The sequence below is a fragment of the Sminthopsis crassicaudata genome, chromosome X (genome assembly GCF_048593235.1).
Source record: "Sminthopsis crassicaudata isolate SCR6 chromosome X, ASM4859323v1, whole genome shotgun sequence".
NCBI lineage: Eukaryota > Metazoa > Chordata > Mammalia > Dasyuromorphia > Dasyuridae > Sminthopsis > Sminthopsis crassicaudata.
In genome coordinates, this window is record NC_133623.1 from 46409186 (window position 1) to 46430123 (window position 20938).

Genomic DNA, 20938 nt, shown 5'->3' on the forward strand with positions numbered 1-20938 from the left:
GGAAAAATGCAGAATTAAATAAGACTTAGTCCCTACCTGCATGTAGTTTATAGTCCAGAGGTTTATAGAATACTAGATTTAGAGCTGAACAGTACCTCAGAAGGTATCTATTCCAATCCTCTCATTTTACAGAGGGGGAAACTGAGACCCAGGAAAGGAAAGGGACTTGCTCAATTCACACACACACACACACACACACACACACACACACACACACACACACACACTTTATAGATGGGGAAATTGAGGTCTAGGGAAGGCAAATGAGTTCCCCAAAGTCATACAGGTCATCAAATGTCATACAGAATCAAAAGTAGAATTTGAACCCATATCCTCTGACTCAATACCAGTACTTTTTCTACCACAGCAATATTGCCATTGTGGCTAGCTATGATGGGTAGCATGACCTTGTAAATATATTAGAAGGTAACAGAACAAAGTACTTGAGAAGCCATAGGAAGAAGGAAGTTTGTGAATGGGAAGAGGGATCGGGACAAACACTGTATAGAGGGTGGCAACTGAGCTGGGCTATTGTTGGATAAGTTGATGAGCAGATATGAAGGGAGTGGGAAAGGAGGATATGTATATATATGATTGTCATTTTGATTAAATGTTCAGTTTTTTTTAAATTTGAAAACAAAATTTTATGAACCCACCTTGATTTCATAGAAACCCCAAAGATGGAGTTCAGCTTGCTTTCCTCTTACTGTAATTAAGATGCAATTAATATCTTCACTAATGAACAAACATAAAGAGGTGCAAATTTGAACTTGGGGTCCTGCTTTCCAGTCTGAATTCTTTCATCCACCATCCAAGTATGACTTGGCCAAGTGATTCTCTATAATCCTCAGTTTCCTCCTCTACCCCTACATATACGATATTTTTATTTAAAAAATTAATGTTATTTTATTTTTTTCTAACTACATATAGAGACAGTCTTCAACATTCATTCTTGTAAGATTTTGAGCTCCAAACTACTCTCCCTCCCTTTCCTCCCTTCCACCCTCCCCAAGGCAGGCAAGCAATCTGACAAAGGCCATACATGTACAATCATGTCAAACATATTTCCACATTAGTCATGTTGTGAAAGAAGACCCAGAACAAAAGGGGAAAACCATGAGAAAGGGAAAAAAAAGTGAAAATAGTATACTTTGATCTTTGTTCAGACTCCATAGTTCTCTCTTTGGATGTGGATGACAAAATCTATCCCAAGTCTTTTGGAATTGTCCTAGCTCGTTGTATTGCTGAGAAGAGCCAAGTCAGTCATAGTTGCTATCCAATGTTGCTGTTGCTGTGCATTATGTTCTCCTGGTTCTGCTCACTTCACTCAGCATCAGTTTGGGCAAGTCTTTCCAGGGTTTTCTGAAATTCACCTATTTATCATTTCTTATAGCACAATAGTATTCCACTACCTTCATGTGCCACAACTTATTCGGCCATTCCCCAACCGATGGACTTACCCTCAGTTTCTAATTCTTTGCCATCACAAAAAGAGCGAAAAGAAATATTTTTGTACATATGGGGCCTTTTTCCTTTTTTATGATCATTCCGGGACACATATCTAATAGTAGTGCTGCTGGATCAAAGGGTACGCAGTTTGATAGCCCTTTGGGCATAGTTCCAAAGTGCTCTCTAGAATGGTTGAATCAGTTCACAACCCCACCAAGAATGCATCAGCATTCCAATTTTCCCACATATTCTCCAACATTTATAATTTTCCTTTTGTATTGTATTAGGCAATGGGATAGGTGTAAGGTTAGGTACCTCAGAGTTATTTTAATTAGCATTTCTCAAATCAATAGTGATTTAGAGCATTTTTTTTCACATGACTGTGGATAGCTCTAATTTCTTCATCTAAAAACTGGCTGTTCATATCCTTTGACCATTTCTCAATTGGGGAATGATTGGCATTCTTATAAATTTGATTCAGTTCTCTATACATTTTAGAAATGAGGCCTTTTTTTTACTGCCAGTAAAAATAGTTTTCCGGTGTTCTACTTTCCTTCTAATCTTAATTGCATTTGTTTTGCTTGTGCAAAAGCTTTGTAATTTAGCATGACCAAAATTATCCATTTTGCATTTCGTAATGTTTTCTGTCTCTTGTTTGGTCACAAATTCTTCCCTTCTTCATAGAACTGACAGGTAAGCTATCCCTTCTTCTTCTAATCTACTTATGGTCTCACCCTTCATATCTAAATCACATACCTATTTCAACCTCATCTTTGGTACAGGGTATGAGATGTTGGTCTATGCCTAGTTTCTACCATACTAGTTTCCAGTTTTCCCAACACTTTTTGTCCATCTGTAATCTTAAGGGCCACAGATACATACAATAAGGTGCTTGATCAAGAACAGTTCCTTCTTCCAAGTGTATTTCTCACAGTATACATAGAATCTCGTGTAAGCTTGAGTGCCCTGTTTTCTGAACCTGCTAGGGCAGTTCCATTGACAGCCTCCTCTCTCTTTTTCATTTACAAATAGACATCATTTAATGCTAGAAAGGAGTGGGATGAAGGAGGAGGGGAGAAGGACAGAGAGAATTAATGCTTAGCAATATATGTTTTCTTCCATTTGTAGCGTGAGTATTTTATAGCCTTCACGGCTTATGTGATCCAGTTAAAAGGATGAGACCATGGTGGGAGTTGAGAAATTTATTTTTGACCACCTCCTCGAGTCCTATTAATTATTACATCTTCTTTAAATAGAAGCTTCATATCTGATCACTGTCTGTGGAAGACCACATTCTGTTCTTTTATTACTGGGAATAGTTTCTTCATGGTCATTATTGAGTGCTGTTGATTGCGTACAGTGAACTTGACACTGTTCCTTCACTGAATAACTTTGAGCCAGAGCAGAGGACGGTAATAACTGACCGCTCCTTGAAAGGCCTTTTCTGAAGCCTTATGATGGGTGCCAGGTGACTGTAGCTTCTCAAAGCCTGTGCCAACTATATGCCAGCGTTGACAGGAGTTGCTGACATTCCCATGGAGGTTATAAGTCTCTAATGCCCCTTCACATTCATGATCTCTTTTGAATCTCAGAGAATCCTTTGGGGTAGATGCTATAGTGATTGATCATAAGCCCCATTATACAGAAGAGGAAATCAAGGCTACAAGAGGTTAAGCAAGTCCAGCTCCACCATTTACTAAATGTACAGCCTCAAGATTCCTCATGTAAAATGAGAATATTAAACTGGAAGATCTCCTAGGTCCCTTAAGACTCTCAATCTATGATCCTACAGTCTCTGATGCTGTAATTGTCCCAGAGTGAACTTTAAGAGCAGGTGGAACAAGAAATCATATCTGCAGTCTGAGGAGGAGGAGTCCAGATAAGTATGGGCGGGGTTCCTTAGAAGCAAGTCGGTCCCTTGGTTGCTGAATTTTGTGCTCACAGTCCCCCATGAATTAGATTTTAAAAATTATTAGTGGTCCTCATTCTTGCAAAGCCCTTTGCCCATTATATCCTGATCCTAGCAGAGTGGTGAGAAAAGGGGAGACAAGGCCAGTAAGACTCCTAGAGACCTCCGATTTTCCGCAAACTCCAATACTGGTACTCTTGATGGGCAATTGATCAGTGAGCTGAAGTATCTGAACAGCCTTATTGCCGTGCTCATGATCTATGATGATGTGGAAGGATGGCTCTTAATTTCTCCTCAGAGAAGCATGTGAAACGGTCAGCCGAGGTGGCTCCATCAGCTGCCCAAAGTCACATTGTTCCATCAGATACCTGGTTGTGCCCATGAGGCGCATGAGTAAGCGGGCCACCTTGAAGATAACTGCAGCAATTGCAGAGGGTGAAGGAGTAGAGGGCCTTATGTAGAAACTGGCATCAGTGCTCCAAATGAGGTCAAACATATATACTTCAATGCTTGATGACTTAAGTAAGAAGGTGGTCAGAGAAAAGGATTTCTGGGTAGGGGAATTAAGAAATGAAAGAGGCTTTTGAAAAGTCAGACCTCACAGTTGCACATCAATGAATATCTTCTTCGGGAAATCAAGTTGTAGGGCACCGGGCATGGTGAACACAGTTCAGCCCCATACGAAAGAAAAGTATTATTGAAACAGAGAGCAAACAACCGGGGATTGCTGAGGGAGTCGTTTTGGAATCCACCGCAGGTGGGCAGTCAGATCCTCCACTGGTACAGAAAAGCAAAGGCAGTTCCGAAATAGAAGCAAGAATAAAGATGAGAAGACACTGTGGGCATTTGTACTAGCTCTAACCCAACCTGTTCCAACAATCTGTTAACTCTAAAAATAGGAAATAAACAAAAGCAAAGATATTGACCATGGAGATAACTTTGTTGATCTCTCTGCTCAGTGTCAGCATCAAACAAGGCATAAAATGGGGGAACATATGGCCACCCAATATATTTGTCAGTAGCATGGCAAGGCTAAAGACAAGAGGGATTCCCTAGTGATGATAAAGTTTCCTAGTTGTTGCTTTGGGTTGTGGATGATTGATGATCATGGAAATGGAATAGACCTTTGTGGCCATACCTCTTCTTTTTATAGATGACAAAGCTGAGGCCCAGAGATTAAGTGATTTGCCCATACCTAGTCTGAATGTCTTAAGCACTATACTATGCTACCTTAAATTGGGCTGATTGCATCAAGCCTTCGAAAGCCACATTGCCAATCATGATCATTTGGAAGAGATCGGGCCTGGCCATCGCACTTAGAAAACTGAAAATGTCATGTCACACACAGTGACTTGCATTAGAGAAGTGGCACTTGATCCATATGACCACAAAAGGAAGAGGGCTAGTTCATGGAGCAGGAGGGAGGGATAATAGATGGACAGTCCAAGAAGAATTTAAAGAACCATCTGTCGTTGTTCAGTTCTTTCACCAATGTCTGATTCTCTTTGGCCCCAGTTGGGATACTAAGCCATGTTGTCCAACTCATTTTACAAATGAGGAAACTGAGGCAAACAGGATTAAGTGACTTGCCCAGGGTCACACAGCTGGTAAGCGTGGCCTCGGGCAAGTCACATAACCTCTGTTATCTTAGATGAGGAGGGATTTGAATGTTCCGGACTCTAGGCCCTGTGCTCTCCATGTCCACACCAAAGAACCACAGGAAGTCTGCCGTAACATTGGATCTTTGGTAGAGGAATCGTGAAAAGATATGGACAAAAAAATCTCCACACAGAACGAGTGTTCTCAGCACCAGGGAAGGCATGTCCTCACCCTGGATTTCATAGAGCTATCACAGCAAAAGGAACTAGCTAGAAAGAGTATTGTACCTTTTCATTCATGTTACCATATCAGACAAGTCCCCAGAGACACTACAAATATGTTCTATATGTTAAATATAGTGGCATTTTTAGCTAACGAGACTAATTTTTTATAGCATCAGAAAATTAGGCCAACCTATTTCTGGATTTCAATTCTTTTCAGACAAAAAAAACCTCTCATTTGGCACAAATTATTTATTTTGTTTGTTTTCTTAAAACAACAATTCCATATGTTTTCAGGATTTGTTTGCCAAGTTTCCTAGAAGCATTGAATATCATAGCCGGAAAGGCCCTTAGAAACCATCTTCTCTAACCCCCTCACATAACAAAGGAGAAGACCAAGATTTAACACCAAGAATAAGAAGAAAAAAAAACAATATTTATTTTTGAGAAGTGGTTTACCCAAGATTACACAAATATGAAGTTGTAACGTTGAGATTTTTGCACAGGTCTCCTGACTTCTGAGACAGTACTCTTGTTTACTATGGCAAGACCTTGCCCTAAGCTTTGGGGCTACATAGATAGACAATAAGGCAGCCCCTGGCTGTCCTCAAGGAGCTTATAATTGCAGAAAACAGGAAGGTCTCCTTATAAGAGATGATCTCTGAGCTGAGCCATCAGGTGTTTGAAGAGGTAAAGAAAGGGAAAGAGTCCTTCACAGGCATGGAGGCCAGCCTTTGAGAAAGCAGATTGCTGGAGATGTGACACTCTTAAGAAGCCACAGGAGCGCTGGGTCTTGGGGCAGATGACCTTTGGGTTGCAATCCTACTTCTGATGCTGTGTGATCTTGGGCAAGTCACTTAACCTGCCGGGGCTGACTAAAAGATGAGGTGGTTAGACTTGATACCATAGAAGGGTTCTTTTTCCAGACCTCAGTTTTCCTCATCTCTGGAAGGGGCAAATAATAACGCCTACCTCACAGGTTTGTTGGGAGATCTGAAGGAGATCAGAAAGTACCTTGCCAACTTGAAAGCCCCATAGCAATGTCCGCTGTCATTAATATTATTCCACAGACAAATCTGGGATCCTTTGACATTGAGGACCTTCAAGAAGGCCGAGTGACAGAGGCCAGACTTGGCTTTTTGAGGTCACCGTGGTTCTTACTTGGTTTATCAGAGAAAGACCCACAGAGGCATCATTAAGTTGCCTGTCTCTGGGGCTTTGGCTCTTTGTGTCGGTGCTCTGACGGGGCTCCTCACTGCTGAGCTTCCCCGTGGGGATGTAGCAGAAGGAGTTCTCCAGGTAAGCTCCTCCACTCCTGATCCCGCATGGACTCGAGAAGCTTTGAGCTCCAATGGCATCCCCATTGCTGTGGTAGAGCATGCATTCTTGAGTAACTTGTTATTGACCACAGATTGAGTTAATATTTTTCTAGAGAATGATTGAAAGTATTTGCTCAGACAAAAAAAAAAAAAGCGGGGGGATCGGTTTCAGTGTGAGTAGCAACTCCTCTTTTTTATGATTTGTTTGCACTTGAGAACATTCAAAGTGCAGGTTCTTTGTTCCATAAATGGAACAGGGTCAAATTCTTCCTCATTTGGAAAGTAATTTTTAATGTGAATGAATATGGATGTGGGGGCCCTTGGGTGAAATGCCCCGAAAAGGGGAGACCTTGCCTTTTCTTAAGAGGAGGCAGCTCAGGCATTATTCCCTAAAAGCATTGTGGGCAGCAGTTGGCTGACCAGCTTCGTGGAATTTTCCTTGCAGCTTGCTTGAGCAGGTGGGAGAGGGAGGGCAGCTTCCCCTCAGGTGCAATATTCTGGGGGCAGGAAGTGCTCTGGGAACTTTGGGTGGGTGTCACTGGGTTAATTAATGGTTAAAGGAGTCTGGCAGCGGCTGTGGTTTACCTTTGACCTCCCAAAGGATCCAGGTGCCAGTCTAGGCAGAAAGGTGGTCTTGAGGGTACCAAAGATCGACCTTGGGGTAGAATGGGACGAGGGGAGGTTCCGGGCTGGCCCCCTGTAAAACAGCCCAGAGTATGAGATTGGGAGCTGATCCATAGCACTGGGGCCCTGCCATCCCTCTCACCTCTGCCGGGGAACCAGGTGCAAGGGATACTCTATCTCCCCATGTCAGGGGATAATCAGACCAGACTTTCATTGACATAGAGAGATAGGAAGGGAGCAGCAGGAAAGCAGGTTTGACCCCTGGCCCAGCCCATATTACTGATTTTCTGGCAGTTCCTTCGGAATAGACAGACATAAACACCTTCCGTCACGTGCCTACTATTGTTCTCTTTTCAGAGAAAAAAAAGAAAATTGTGTTAAAAAAAAAAAAAAAAAAGAATAATAAGAGGAGGAAGTCAGTGCCTACTGGAAAAAGTCCTATGTTTAGAGGCAGAAGCCTGTAGGGGGGTAGCCGGGGTGGGGTTCTTGGTAGAAATGGGGGGAAGAGGCTTAGCTTGATTTCTTAATACCTGGCTCCCTCCCTGAGCCTCAGCTTCCTCCCATGTAAAAAACAAGGCCCTCAGACTGCCCAGGAGTTCTCAACCAGGCATCAGTCCTCTTGTTTGATTTGGTATTATTTCCACAACTCTCTTTCTCTATAATTGGCTTCCTTTTAAATCATGCGGATCTCATCTTGTACATTTTAAGCCGTAATTCGGAGAAGGGCTTCCTCAGGTGGCCAAAGGGACCGGAGCATGGAAAGGTTAAGAATCCCCAGCCCAGACGATCTCTGAACTTGACCTTTGGAACTTTAGCATCAAGTCCTATGCAATCATTCTTATAGGTTATTAATGACCACTGAACTTGAATGCAGGAAACATGTTCTCACTCCAGGCTCTGGTCTTCATGATCCTAGACTAGAACTTGCCCTGACCCGGGGCTCAACTTCCTCCCCTGTTAAATTGAATTGAACGAGATAACCTTTAGGTCTCCTTCAGCTTGGATATTCTAAGGATGAGAAGTTCTGTTAGTGAGGGGTTAATGTTGTCGTTTTTGGTCATTGCCACTTATTTTAGTAAAATTGGGAGTATTTTGATCCAGTCTGCCAGGTACTTTTTAAGCACCTGCTGTGTGTAAGGTCTGGGCAGCTAAGTGATGCTACAGGGGCTAAAGTGCTAGGCCTGGAAGCAGGAAGACTCATCTTCCCCAATTCAAATCTGATCTCAGATACTTATGGCTGGCTGACCCTGCTCAAGTCACTTCACCCCCTTTGCCTCAGTTTCCTCATGAGATGGAAATGAGCCGGAGAAAGAAATAGCAAATCACTCCAGTATCTTTGCAAAGAAAACTCCAAAGGGGTTCACACAGAGTCAGACAGGCCTGAAAAAGGATTGAAATGAAGTCCATAGATATTCATTGATTCAGATAAGGTCATACAGTCACTCAATAAATGTTTATTAAGCACTTATTATTTTATTTGCCAGTCACTAGAGATACAAATAGAAAAAAAAATCAAGTAATCTCTCTTCTTGAAGAGCTTACTTCTTTCTGACTGAACTCCAAAGTGGTAAGCCAAGGATGAAGCCAAGGTCCTCCGACCCCCAAGCTCATGATCTTTCTATTATACCCTTGCCATCTTGTGATGTCTTGAGGGCACCAGTCACCCCAGGTATGCCAGACAGGTGCAGCTTGGCTTGTACATCAGACTATATGCCCCGACAATTAGGAAACCAAGAATTACAATGGAATAGTTGGCATATGGCGTTGCATAATTTTCAAAAGGCCTGATAGAACAATGTACCATCCTCTGTCCCCCAACCCCATTTAAAAAAAAAATCAAACTTCTTTTGAGCACCTTTATTCTTGATGAGGAACTATTGACTATTTGTAGCCCAGTGATGTCATGAAGACTTTAAAACATTTGATTTGGTAGTAATTAGGTCTGACAAAATGTATTTTTCCCTTCCTCCCCCCCCCCATGATATCAGATTTCTTTGAAGAGACAAATCATTTTCCAAACAGCTGTTTGTATTAAGATCTTATGACTGACAAGCTGGAATTTTCAGCTTCCTCGGTTTCCTTTCTTCTTCTGAAGGAGAGAAGGAGTAGCTCTCCGTTGATCATAAAAAATACATTTCACAGGGCTCTCGAGTCTTAAAATTTTCCACAACAAAGTACACTGGCAGTCTCATACCCAATAGCCTCCACACACCCATAACCCCAGTGACTTAAGTGGGATTTAGAGGCCCACCCGGGCTACTTTCTCTTTCAATCTCAGCCGCACTTGCTTGCAAAGTCTGAAAAGAGACGGAGGAGACGGATTGAATTCTAGGGAGGTGGGTGATGGTGATGACGGCCTATTCTTTTTTGAGCGATCTGCAACTTTTTCCATTGTCCCCCATCGGCTTTGGGGATGTATATAGTTCCGAAAATTCATTTTCAATTTCCTCTCACCATTGCTTTTGACCTTTCTGGGAGACCTTGAAAGGTGGGAGATTGGGAGGCCTTCCAGGCAAAAGGTAGAGAAAGAAGTGAAAGAGAATCTTGAGCGTAGGAGCACTAATGAGTTTCTACTTTGAATCGCTTTCCTATTTTTCTAACTCAATAACTGGGGCAAAAGACCAGAGCAGAAATGAATGATTTTATTTCCCAGACCTGTTTTTCTAAAGGGTATAGGAAAATGAAAAAGAAGGGAAATAGAGGAAGGCACAAATCAATTTTACCTACGTCTCTTTAGTGCCTCTTCCCTTTCCCCTTCCATTCTTTAATATTAAAAAAGAAACATTTTCTATCAGTCTTGAATGCCACAGTAGGTCAGACCAGAGAGATGGTACCTAGAGGAGGATCGGTCTTTAAAAGACAGAGGAACCTTACTAAACACTGAGCCTATATCCCTTTAGATTCCCCCTTGACGTAGACAGCACAGATGCCCGTGGTCTCTCTTTGCTATCTGAGTCAGAACAAAGGACCAGGACATCTCTGAGCCTGACAGTCCATATCACAAGAGAAGGTGATCCTTGGGAAACTCACAGCTTCCCCAAGAGGTGGTTTGCTTTGGACCAGGAGAGTGTCTGTATTTTGCATACCCACTGGAGTAGGGTGGTTCTGGGGCCTGCCAAAACTTGGAGGAAGGTAGCCTTGGTGGGGGTGAGGCTCAGGGTTTCACACTGGTTCCCAAGCATCTCTCTAGCCCCTCCTTACCCAGAAGGCAGCATTGAGAGTGCTGGATTCTCTGGAGCTGTGGCCAAATCCTAGCTCTGCTCCTTACTACCTGGATTATCTTGGCAAGCAACTTGCCCTGTCTGGGGCTCAGTTTCCTCATCTGTAAAATGAGAGGATTGGACTAGATAGCCTCTAATTTACCTTTGTGACATAAATCTCTGGCCCTCTGTTCCTCTGACTGACTAAGGGATTTTCCCTTCTTCCAATGAAGTCAAAGAAATTGGAAACTAGTGAAGAATGTCAGCTTATATTCTTTCTTGCCTTGGTCAGCAACTGGGACTCAGCAGCTGTGTCCTCTATAGCTTACCAATGTCTTCTGAACCTGACCCAACACACTTTACAGGTGATGCTAGCTCTCGTCTGGCACATCCCAGGGAGTTCCCGGAGGCCGGGCTACCACACGTGTGCCTGTGCTAGGCCAGTGTGAGCCAACAACACATGCAAAGCGCTAGTTTTCTGGATTGGGCTTCAGAATGCCTTCGCGACAGGAATCGAAGCCAAAACAACCCGGAAAACAAATCACTTTTTAGTAGACGGACATATAATTTGGAGATGGCAATCATTTTCCATCAATGCCACGTTGGCTTATCATATTGTGTCTCTGTTAGAGGACACCAGAGTTTGACTAAACCTACTTCCTTATCCTCATGAGGCTTAGAGCAATTTGAATTCTGGGTAAGGACCAGAGAAGAGCTGGGAACAGTGATCTATCTCACCACATTTTGTCAGCTTTTTTTCCCCTCTTGCATACAGGGTCTTCAACACATTATTTTTACTAGGCTGGGTGGCCATTGGGAAAAAATTTAAATAAGGGCCAAAGAATGAGACAAATTACTTCTCGTCTTAGCTTCTGGCTAAGGTGGATTAAAGCAACCTTAACCTCTCAGAAAACAGATAAGAGCATCTAGAAGCAGCCTTCATCATATCCTCAAGATCCTTTCAGCCACTATCCAGTAAATTGTCCAAACACCTGTACCTTTCCAAAGCAAATTGCTGAAACCTGCCTTTCCCTTAATGTGTGGCAAACAGAATTCCATAAGAAAACAAGCCTTTATTTTTCAAATAAACACTGACATTTGAAAAGAAAGAGAGAGGAACTGTTTTCCTAGTCTCTAAAGGACAATGGTAATAGGTGATCACTTCCTTTGTCCACAGTCCCAGTAAATGAGAGTGCATGAATTTGTGACTTGAGCACTTCCCCCCAAACTGACTCCACTTCACTGGCCTCCTGTCCAGTCCCCTGCCTTCTTGGATTCCCTCACCTCTGATTCTGTCTCTGACTCTCTCCTTCTTCATTCTCTCTCTCCTTCTTTCTCTCTTTCCTCTCTGTATGTGTCTGTCTTTCTGTGTTTTAGTTCATTCTTATGTGGTTGGGGATTTTTGCTTTTTTGTTATTGAAGCCATCCTTCAGAGACAGCTTGACATAATGGAAGGAACACTGACCTTAAAGTCAAAAGATTTGGGTGGAGATGCCCAGATCAGCCCCTTTCTAGCTGTATGACAGCAGGCGAGCCACATTCTCTTTCTGAGGCTGGTTTCTCATCTGTAAAATGAGGTCACAGAGGCCTACCAACACATTGACCTCCACAGTCGCCTGTGAAGCAAGTGCTTTGGAAACACTTGAGAAATGTGTACTCTCGTGAGCTTTGCAACCAGAGGCTTAACAGAAAAGATTATGAACACAAAGTATTGGACAGAAAGGAAGTCTAGAAAAAATAGGCTTATTAGTTTATGCTGTGGGACTTTCCCCTCTCTGGTCCTCAGTTTCCCCATCTTGCAAAAGCAGAGGTTGAACAAGATGCTCTCCAAGGTCACTTTTTGAACTGATATTCTGTAGTTCTTTGATAATTTATCAGATACGTTGCCCATGCTTCCCTGTCATTTTGGCTAATGCGTTCAGATTTGTGAACTGATTTTTGCCATTCTGTGGCTGGCTGCCAACGATTAAATCCTATTTTAGTGAACGAGGATGATTTTTATTATTGTTGCCATTATTTTGAATTGTGGATTGTGTGCTATGAAGTGGGACCTTCCAAGGTAGAGTAGAGAGAAGATAATACCTTTGGTTTGGGTGCATCTATAGAAATGCCTAGGCTCACATGTACAAATTGACTAAGAGTTAAGTGTTGAGTTGATGGGCATCGAGGGGGGAAAGCCAGCATCACTGAAGGAGCTAGAGGATACCTGGGTCTCTTTATCTCATAGGTAGAATCCATTTCTGTTACAGTAGGAGACTTGGAGATTTGATGTTGGGAGTGTAGTTAGGCTTCGGGCTCAGAAACTCAATCAAACTGGAAAGCCATTCTTCCCTGGCAAAGAGAAAACAAAAACTGGGGAGATACTTCTAAGGTGCCTGTTACGCCAAAGACTAAGGAATTTGAGAGAGAAAGAGAGAGAGCTCCATAGCTTCAGTTAAAGCTAGAATCAGGATGTGGAGACTAGGATGAGTTTGAGAATGAAGAAACACAAATCTGGTCTCAGATATGTAATGTTTCCTAATTGTGTGACTCTGGGCAAGTCACTTAACCCCAATTGCCTCAGCAAAAAATAAAAAAGCATAGAAGAACCAGTCACTGAAGTGGAAAAGCCTCCTTCCTCTTCTCTGCCTCCCCAGCTCCATTCAAAGTTTACCTCCTTCACGAGGCCTGATCTGCCCATTTGGTAGTACCTCTCTCTTCCTCTCCCAGAATGACTCTATATAGTTTGTCTTCTCTGCGTATAGATTGTTTGTCTCCAGTAGTATGCGAACTCCTTCAAAGTTCCATTTGGTTTTTATCTTTGGAACCTTAGCATCTATCACAGTGCCTGGCATAGAGAAGGTGTTGCTAAGAGCTGCTTATGGGAAGCTGAATCTGTAAACCTGGAAGTCCTATAGAAACATCCTGTGATGCTGCTGGCAACCCATAGCAGTGGGTGATACCAGCTTTAAGTGCCAGGCTCAAAGCCTGTGGAGAAGGGTTCGAAGGAGCAGACCAAATCTGCTGCTTTGTGCAGTAGCCATCTGGAGCTGGGGAGTGGGAACAGAGGAAGTAGCCAGTGAGTGTGATCTAATCTGGAGAGCCCCAAGAAAATGGGTGGGCATTTAAGTGGGCCTACCCACTTAAAGCCCTGTGGGGATAACAGAGTCACATCTCAGCCACATGGGACTTGCTTAAGAGTAAGCATGATATTATAATTGCAGAAAAGGTACCAGCCTGCATTTGTAGAATTTCTTCAACTAGGAGCCAATGCGATCTCGGATGTAATCCTCATCCCTGCCTCTATCCAGAAAAGCAGCAAAGTATTGTCTTATTTACTCTGCCCTACACATCCCCAAGAGGTTAGCCCCATTTTACAGAAAAGGGAAACTGAGGCTTAAAGCATTAGCGGATTGATTCTCTGTCACATGGCTAGTGGAAGAGGTAAGATTTGAATTCAGGTCTCACTCACTGAAAATTCAGCATTGCTTCCTCCGTGTACAGCAGCGCCATGAGCCTCTTTGTATCCCATAGCCGCTTCCTGCTGGTGTAAATTTCCCTTCTGGTTCCAAAGCTCCCTGGCATTCTTTGCTCCTTTCCGCTAGCTAACTGATAGCTGCCTATACATCCTGAAGTACTTTCCAATTAGTCTGAGCGCTCCAGAGGCATCAATGATGCATGCGACTGTGAGCCTTGCATGTATTTCCAATTTAATTTGCCTTTATTATGCATACTTATTAGGGTTCCAGGAGGTTGGAGATTCATGGGCGATAAACCCACAGCCAGCCGTCCACAGGCTTTTTTTTTTCCTAAATGAGCACTGAAACTCCAAAGTGGATTTGGGTAGTTTGAGCACACACATTTTCCCAGGATCCCCCGATACCTTCATCTCATGCCAGGCATGAAGAGAAAAACAACAAGTAAAGTTTGACATCTGCAGGCATCCATGCTGTTTGGCTATGGGGAGAGTTGGGGAATTTGAACAAGGTTTGTTGCTCTTAATCTGCCAAAATCTTAGCAACAGGCTTCCAGTTAGGCTAATGCTTTGGGACTTCAAGGGAACAGCATTCTCTTCCCTCCCCTGGAGTGGATTGCAGCCCATCCAAGCCTTTTTATCCTTGCCACATCTCTTCCATGTTCTCCCGTAGATCTTCTCCTGAAGACTGACCCCAGGCTTTGGAGCTTTGGGGAATTTTGTGAGAAACAGTGGACTTCTTGGCCTAGCTCTCTGTTGTCTCCGGCTGGCCCACCAGCATTTGGGTTCAGACTTTTCCTAATTGCTATTCCTTCCAGTTCTGTGGGTCTGGTGGTTAATCTCTGTTACACATCTTTTGGGTGGCCACCTGACCCACAGCAATTAGGAACAAACTTCTTTGAAAACTGGCATTGAACCACTTTGCAATGATTCTTGGGGTCCAGTTATTCAATCAGTTCTAATTCCTCCTAAATGGACCATTGTCTAGCTCACATCACTGTACCTCTGCCGTCAGGAGACTGTGAGGGATTTTGTCCCAATGCTTTGCTGAAATCTAAGGAAGTCATATCTACAGAATTCCCTGATCTACCAGGCTAGTCATCCTATACAGAAAAAGGAAATGAGTTTAGTTTGGCCATATGCCCATATTAGCAGGAGTTTGGTCTTTTCTTTTATCTCCTTTGTCCCCATTATAGCTTTAAAAAAAAAAAAAGCCCTTATAAGTTATAGTTATTTGCATATATTCCTAAATTAATAGCTATTTACATACACATCTTAACTTCCCCATGCTACACTATAGGTTCTTTGATGGTCTTAGTCATCTCTTTCCGCAACTCCTCCCCTGTCCCACAATGCCTTGCACCCAATAGGCCTTCCTGAGCCCTCTTTGGTTCTTGCCTCCAGTGCTGTTTATATGGAGGAATCTGGATGGAGTTTGTGGTTTCTCTGGGGGACCTATCAAAGGAACCCAAGGGGCAGAGGTGAGGAGGGGTGCATTCCCATAACGAGGGACACCAAGATCAAACGGGCGGCTTGTGAGACGAAAAAAGTTCGTTTTGTTGGAATGAAGCGTGCAGGAATGGGAATCATAAGAAATGAAATGAGTATGCAAAGAGAAGTTGGAGCCAGATTGAGACTGGTTTTAAATGCCAAACAAAAGAGTTTGTACTTTTTCCTTGGCTCAGTGGAGAGCCATTGAAGTTTTTTGAGCTGGGGAGTGGCACAGGTAGATTAGGAAGCCAATTCTGACTGGTTTTGTGGAGGATGACTTGGAAAGAGGAAAGACTAGAAGCAAGGAGACCAATTAGGCGGCTCCTACTGGTAAGAAGTTCCTTCTGGCCACATTGCTCAGACACAAGTTAGAGCAAGGAGCTGTTCCTTGGCTTTATCAGTTTCTCCAGTTGTCTCTTGAAATCGCTTATGGGAGGAACCAAGAACAATCCCCTTGGAAAACAATGGATTGCCCTCTCCTTCCCCTCACTGCTTAGAGCGTAGAAAAACAATAGAAGGAGCTCTGTCCAAATGATCTCATATTTAACCTCATATTTGTAGGCTACAGCTGCTTTTGTACTGTGTGAAGAGTTAGGGAAAAAAATCTTGGAAGGATGGACTTTGTTTTTAGTGAAATGTTATTAATACTTTCAATACTGACCATATGCCAGGCCAGGGGAGATGATTTAACGGCACAAACCCAGCACAGGTGCATTCTCCAAGAAGACGTGGGCCCTGGGCTGGGCCTTGGCCTGGGCTTTGGCCTGGCTCTGCAAAGACTAGGTTTTGAGGCCCAGCTCTGGGTTTTGGCAGCAAGCCTTCTCTACCACATGCTGGGTTAGTTAGCCCAAGAAAGCTGCACAGGAGACAGGTAGGTGGCCAGAAAGGAGCCAGAAGCTAGAGCTCCAAAGACCTGAGTTCAAGGGCCAGCTTTGCTACAGGCCAACCACCTAAGTGAGCAAGTCTCATCCTCCTGTCCTGGGCTCTGTTGTCCCAGCCATAAGATGAAGGAGCCCGACCAGGCCCCTTCCCACTCAAATGTCTGATGCTTCTTTTTTTTTTTGTTAAGAATAACTAAGCATTCCCATTGACTGCAGGGTTAAAAGGGTTCGTGTCGGAGAGACTTAGAGTGATGCTGTTCCTCTCTGACCTCCCCTGGCCTGTATCTGGCCAGAACCCCTCAGCAGGGTCACCTGATCTAGGACCAGCGAATGGTAGGAACTGAAATTGGCTAGTCCAACATCCCCTTTTTACAAAGGAAGCAACAGGCCTAAGAAAGGAAAGTACCTTGTCCAAGGCTACATAGCTAGCAATAGAGCTATTAGACTCTAATAAGACACTCAGATTGTTAGGTGGTCTCCAGTTTGGGCCAGTTATTCAATAAGTTTGCCACAGGGTCTAGTGAATAGAGCACTGGTTTCAGAGTCAAGAAGCCCTCCCTGGATTCAAAGCCTGCCTCTGGCAATACCTCTGTGACCTTGGGCAAGTGGCTTAGCCTCTCTGGGACTTGGTTTCTTCATCTGTATAGTATCTATGTATCTATAGATAGATAGATAGATAGATACTATATAGTATCTATTTCTATAGTATCTACAGTATCTCTATAGTATCTATTTCTATAGTATCCACAGTATATAGTATCTATTTCTATAGTATCCACAGTATCTCTATAGTATCTATTTCTTCAGGGTACTGTGAAACTCAAACTAGTGTATGTAAAGCATTCTGAAAACTTGGAAAATATTTGTTCATGTTAGTGCTTCTTACTTAGCCCTTCCTCCTCTTCTATTTAACTTCTTTCTGTGTGTGATAGGCTAACTAGGAATGACTGAAAGGCAGTTTAGGGCAGTGGTTGGAGCCTCAGTTTCCTGCTCTGTCAACTGGAAGTAAATAAGATTGTGAAGTTCCGATGGAAAAATACGTGTAAACACAGAAAACATGATCAAGCCTGGCTTTGTAAGCATTAGGAACTGGAGTTAAACCGAAACCTACATAGGAGAGCTTTCCCTACAAAAGGAACTCAAGTTTCCAAAAACTAAAAAGAAAGCAATCCAAACAAACCCCCTTAACCCAATTTGCCCCAGACTTGGGCCTCAGTATTTGCATGTATCTTTAATCAGAACATCTAAATAGTCTGGGAGGAGGACACAAACCCCTGGATCACGTAGTGCTCACAGGCACAACGCCAAACAGAAGTTGGCCTTCTTCTCTTGATAAGCATCTCGAGATCCAGCGAGAGCAAGCAGCATGGAGGAGTTTGGCCCCAGTGCTGCTTGAGATTCATTCATCTCATCCTTTAAATTGAGACCCAGAGGCAGGATTTCTTCAAGTTGCCCCAGTGGGCTTGGCAGCCCTGCAAGTGATTCCAGAAGGTCCCAGTGTACCCCCGTGAAGTCTAAAGGAAAGGGCTGATGCCCCAGAGGAGGCAAACACAGGTGTGTCCTGCTTTGAACAGACACAGAATGTGAAGAACCCATGTTGCAGACTAATCAGTTAGTACAATGGACCTCACCTTCTTTTGCCAGAGGCTTCATTCACCCTGTGCTTTTTTGATGGATTCCAAATGAGGTTCAGTTTCTTCCAGAAAAGCACATGGCGATTTCAGGAATACTGATTTTACAAAATGCGACGAATGGCCATGCTGAAAGAGTGTCGTGGTCCTCAAACCTTGGAGCCCTCATACACAAGTACATATTTCCACCCAGAAGGTCAATTTCAATAGGAGTCCCTTTCGTTTGGAAAGCTCGATGGGGGGGGGGGGGGGGGAGCCGGGGAAGGGAAATGGTGCCGTTTTGAAATAAAGATCTTGATAAAATGGAAAAGAACTGGATTTGGAGTAATAAGTTCAAATTTTGCCCTATCATTACCCATACGAACTTGGGCAAGGCAAGTAGCTGCCCTCCACAGGCCTAGCTATTCCATCTGTCAAATGAGGGGGATTAGACTAGACAGCCTCGAACGTCCTTTCCAGATCTTGTTCCATGATCTTGCAAACCTATGAAATATCTTCAAGGATGAAACTAGTTCTCTCATTACATCTTAGTATCTGAGTTAGGAGAAGGGACTTGCCCAGTGTCCCATGGCTTTCCAATCCTTCACAGAACCGAGGCCCCCAGATATGCTTTGGCTTCAGTTCACCTGATTTTTGAGGTAAAACTGGTGGATTTGGCTTGAAGTATTGGACTTGACTGTTGTTTCCATGCAAAAGCATATCTCTGCATTGGCACATAGAGTATGTTTACACTGTGGATTCACACTTCTGAATTAATTGCATATATAACTTCAACCTTTGAGTTTTTAATTAAAATAATCAATTTATGTTTTCAACTTACAAAAGCTATAAAAAATCCTTAATGGGCTTTAGTAAGTTGAGGTTCTAGCTTTAAAATTGTTCTTCCTTCTTTGTGTATATTAGTTGTAGAAACCACTTGCCCCCAGATCCAAAATGAGAGTGTCTACAACCTTGGTCTTTTTGCTTTCAGGGCCGCTGCACTCGAGACAACTGCAAGTATCTTCACCCTCCTCCCCACCTGAAGACTCAGCTGGAAATTAATGGACGGAACAACCTGATACAGCAGAAGACTGCGGCTGCCATGTTTGCGCAGCAGATGCAATTCATGCTCCCAGGCGCTCAGCTGCAGCCAATTGTAAGTTAGAAACATATCTCTGTGAAATTTGGGTGGTGGTGCTCTTAGTGATTAAAAAAATATATATATCCATAGTGAAACTGGAATGTCTTGTTTGCCCCTGTGATGTAAAACCAACCTTCTTATCTGGAAAGATACATGATTTATACTCTGTGCATGAGTTCATTTACATATATATGTAAATTTACAATATGGTGTGTGTATGCCTTTCCATACTCATCCAGGTTGGGAAACAGATGTAGAATCCAATCATCAAGCTCATTCCTCTTGGTGGGACCAGTCATAGCCTGGGTTCCCTGGTGTAAGCTATAAGAGCCTAGGACCACCATGGGGCATCCAATGGGGAGCTTTATGGAGGCAAGCAAATGGAAGGGACCACAATGCTTTAGGATAGGCATTCTTGATCGGGGATCCAAAATACCCAAAGGACCCAAGGGGAAATTTTAACAGATTCATTAATCTTTGGTTTCCTTTGCAATCCTATGTATCTGACTTGATGCATTTAAAACTATTATTCTGAGATGGGCTCACCATCATAGCCAAAGGGGTCATCACAGCTAAAGGGATTCATGGCATGCAAAGAGATTAAGGCCTGATTTAGGAAGTCAAAAGAAGCTTGGAATCGCGGAAACTAGATAACCTTTAATAATTTCAGCTGGCAATGATACAGCACTTTAAGGTTTAGAAAGCTCTTTCTACACATGATCTCACTTGATCCAGATGTTTTTACATGAAGAATGGGTGTGGAGACATACAGAACTGTTCTCAAAGCTATGAATTTCACCAGGAATGATATTTGCCAGAATCCTCGATGTGTCAGAAAGAATGAGAGACAAAGACAAATAGACAGCAGAGAGACAGACAGACAGACAGATGGGCGGGGCAGGGAATATAATCTGATCTTCTCACTTAAAATATGATGACCCTGAAGCCCAGAAAAGTTAAGTGACTTAGCCTTACTCTCACCTAGCTAATAACCAGCAGAGCCCATCTCAAACCCAGCTTGGAGCTGACCCCTAACCTCTGTCTCCTGTCCCAGACTGCGCAGAGGTGGGCTCTTGAGGCTTATTTGATACTATTAGAACAAATTTCCCGACACCTTCGTGGTGTTATAGATCCCTACCAGAGATTCCATTACAGAAATTGACAAGGCGCAAGGTCAGCATTGCTAGAAACTCGAGAATTCACAGAGACGCTTTCTCATGAAAAATAATTTTCCTATAACTGTCCAATTTTTCCAAGTGCGTGAGACTCAAGGAAAAGACTGTTGAGAATTTCCTGAGTCTTTGCACCTTGAAATTATAACATTGCCTTGTGTTCTTTTAGACTTTCCAGGGCAGACTGGGAACTGCTTCCCCCTATCCTGCAGCCCAGTTCCCCCATGCCTCCAGTGTAGTTCAGGGGTATCTTATTCGAATTCCAGCCACCCGGCTTCCTCTAAGCCAGTGGCAGGATAAATTGGATGCGGCCCATGTAATCTGGAGCTTCTTAGAACCCCGGAGAATGTTAGAGCTGGAAGCCATTATCCATGCTTCTCTACCCTCCTCCCGGTTTGATGATTAACCCGTTTCAGCATTGTCTCCATAATGAATACCCTGAAAGTGAGATCCATACGTGTTTAAGTCATTCTTTGTATTTTATAGATGAACCAAAGTGAGACCAAGACTAACGCTTCTTTCGTCCCTCATGCCTCAGTATTCCTACTTGAAAGTTTAGTAGAGGATGCTCATCTATTTTGAGTGCTGTGCTGTTAACCTTTTTTTTTTTTATCACTGACTTGGATATATGGATATTCAGCATGTTTACAGGTTGGTGATTCATTGATAAATTTATATTGGCAAATTTACAGATGCCACAAAGCTGAGAGAGACAGAGAAAGACAGAGAAAGAGAGAGAGAGAGAAAGACAGAGAAACAGAGAGAGAGAGAGAGAGAGAGAGAGAGAGAGAGAGAGAGAGAGAGAGTGAGAGAGAGACAGAGAGAGAGACAGAGAGAGAGAGAGACAGAGAGAGAGACAGAGACACAG

The 20938-nt window shown here is 43.2% G+C and overlaps 1 protein-coding gene across 7 annotated transcripts in view; it reads left to right on the forward strand.

The window, feature by feature from the left end:
- Nucleotides 1-20938, forward strand: part of MBNL3 (muscleblind like splicing regulator 3) — a 217883-nt gene that overhangs the window by 156921 nt on the left and 40024 nt on the right. For all 7 annotated transcript variants that reach the window (XM_074277763.1, XM_074277759.1, XM_074277762.1 and 4 more), the window contains one exon: nucleotides 18749-18913. In XM_074277763.1, the coding sequence (XP_074133864.1) occupies nucleotides 18749-18913 (165 nt within the window). The remainder of the gene's footprint in view (nucleotides 1-18748; nucleotides 18914-20938) is intronic.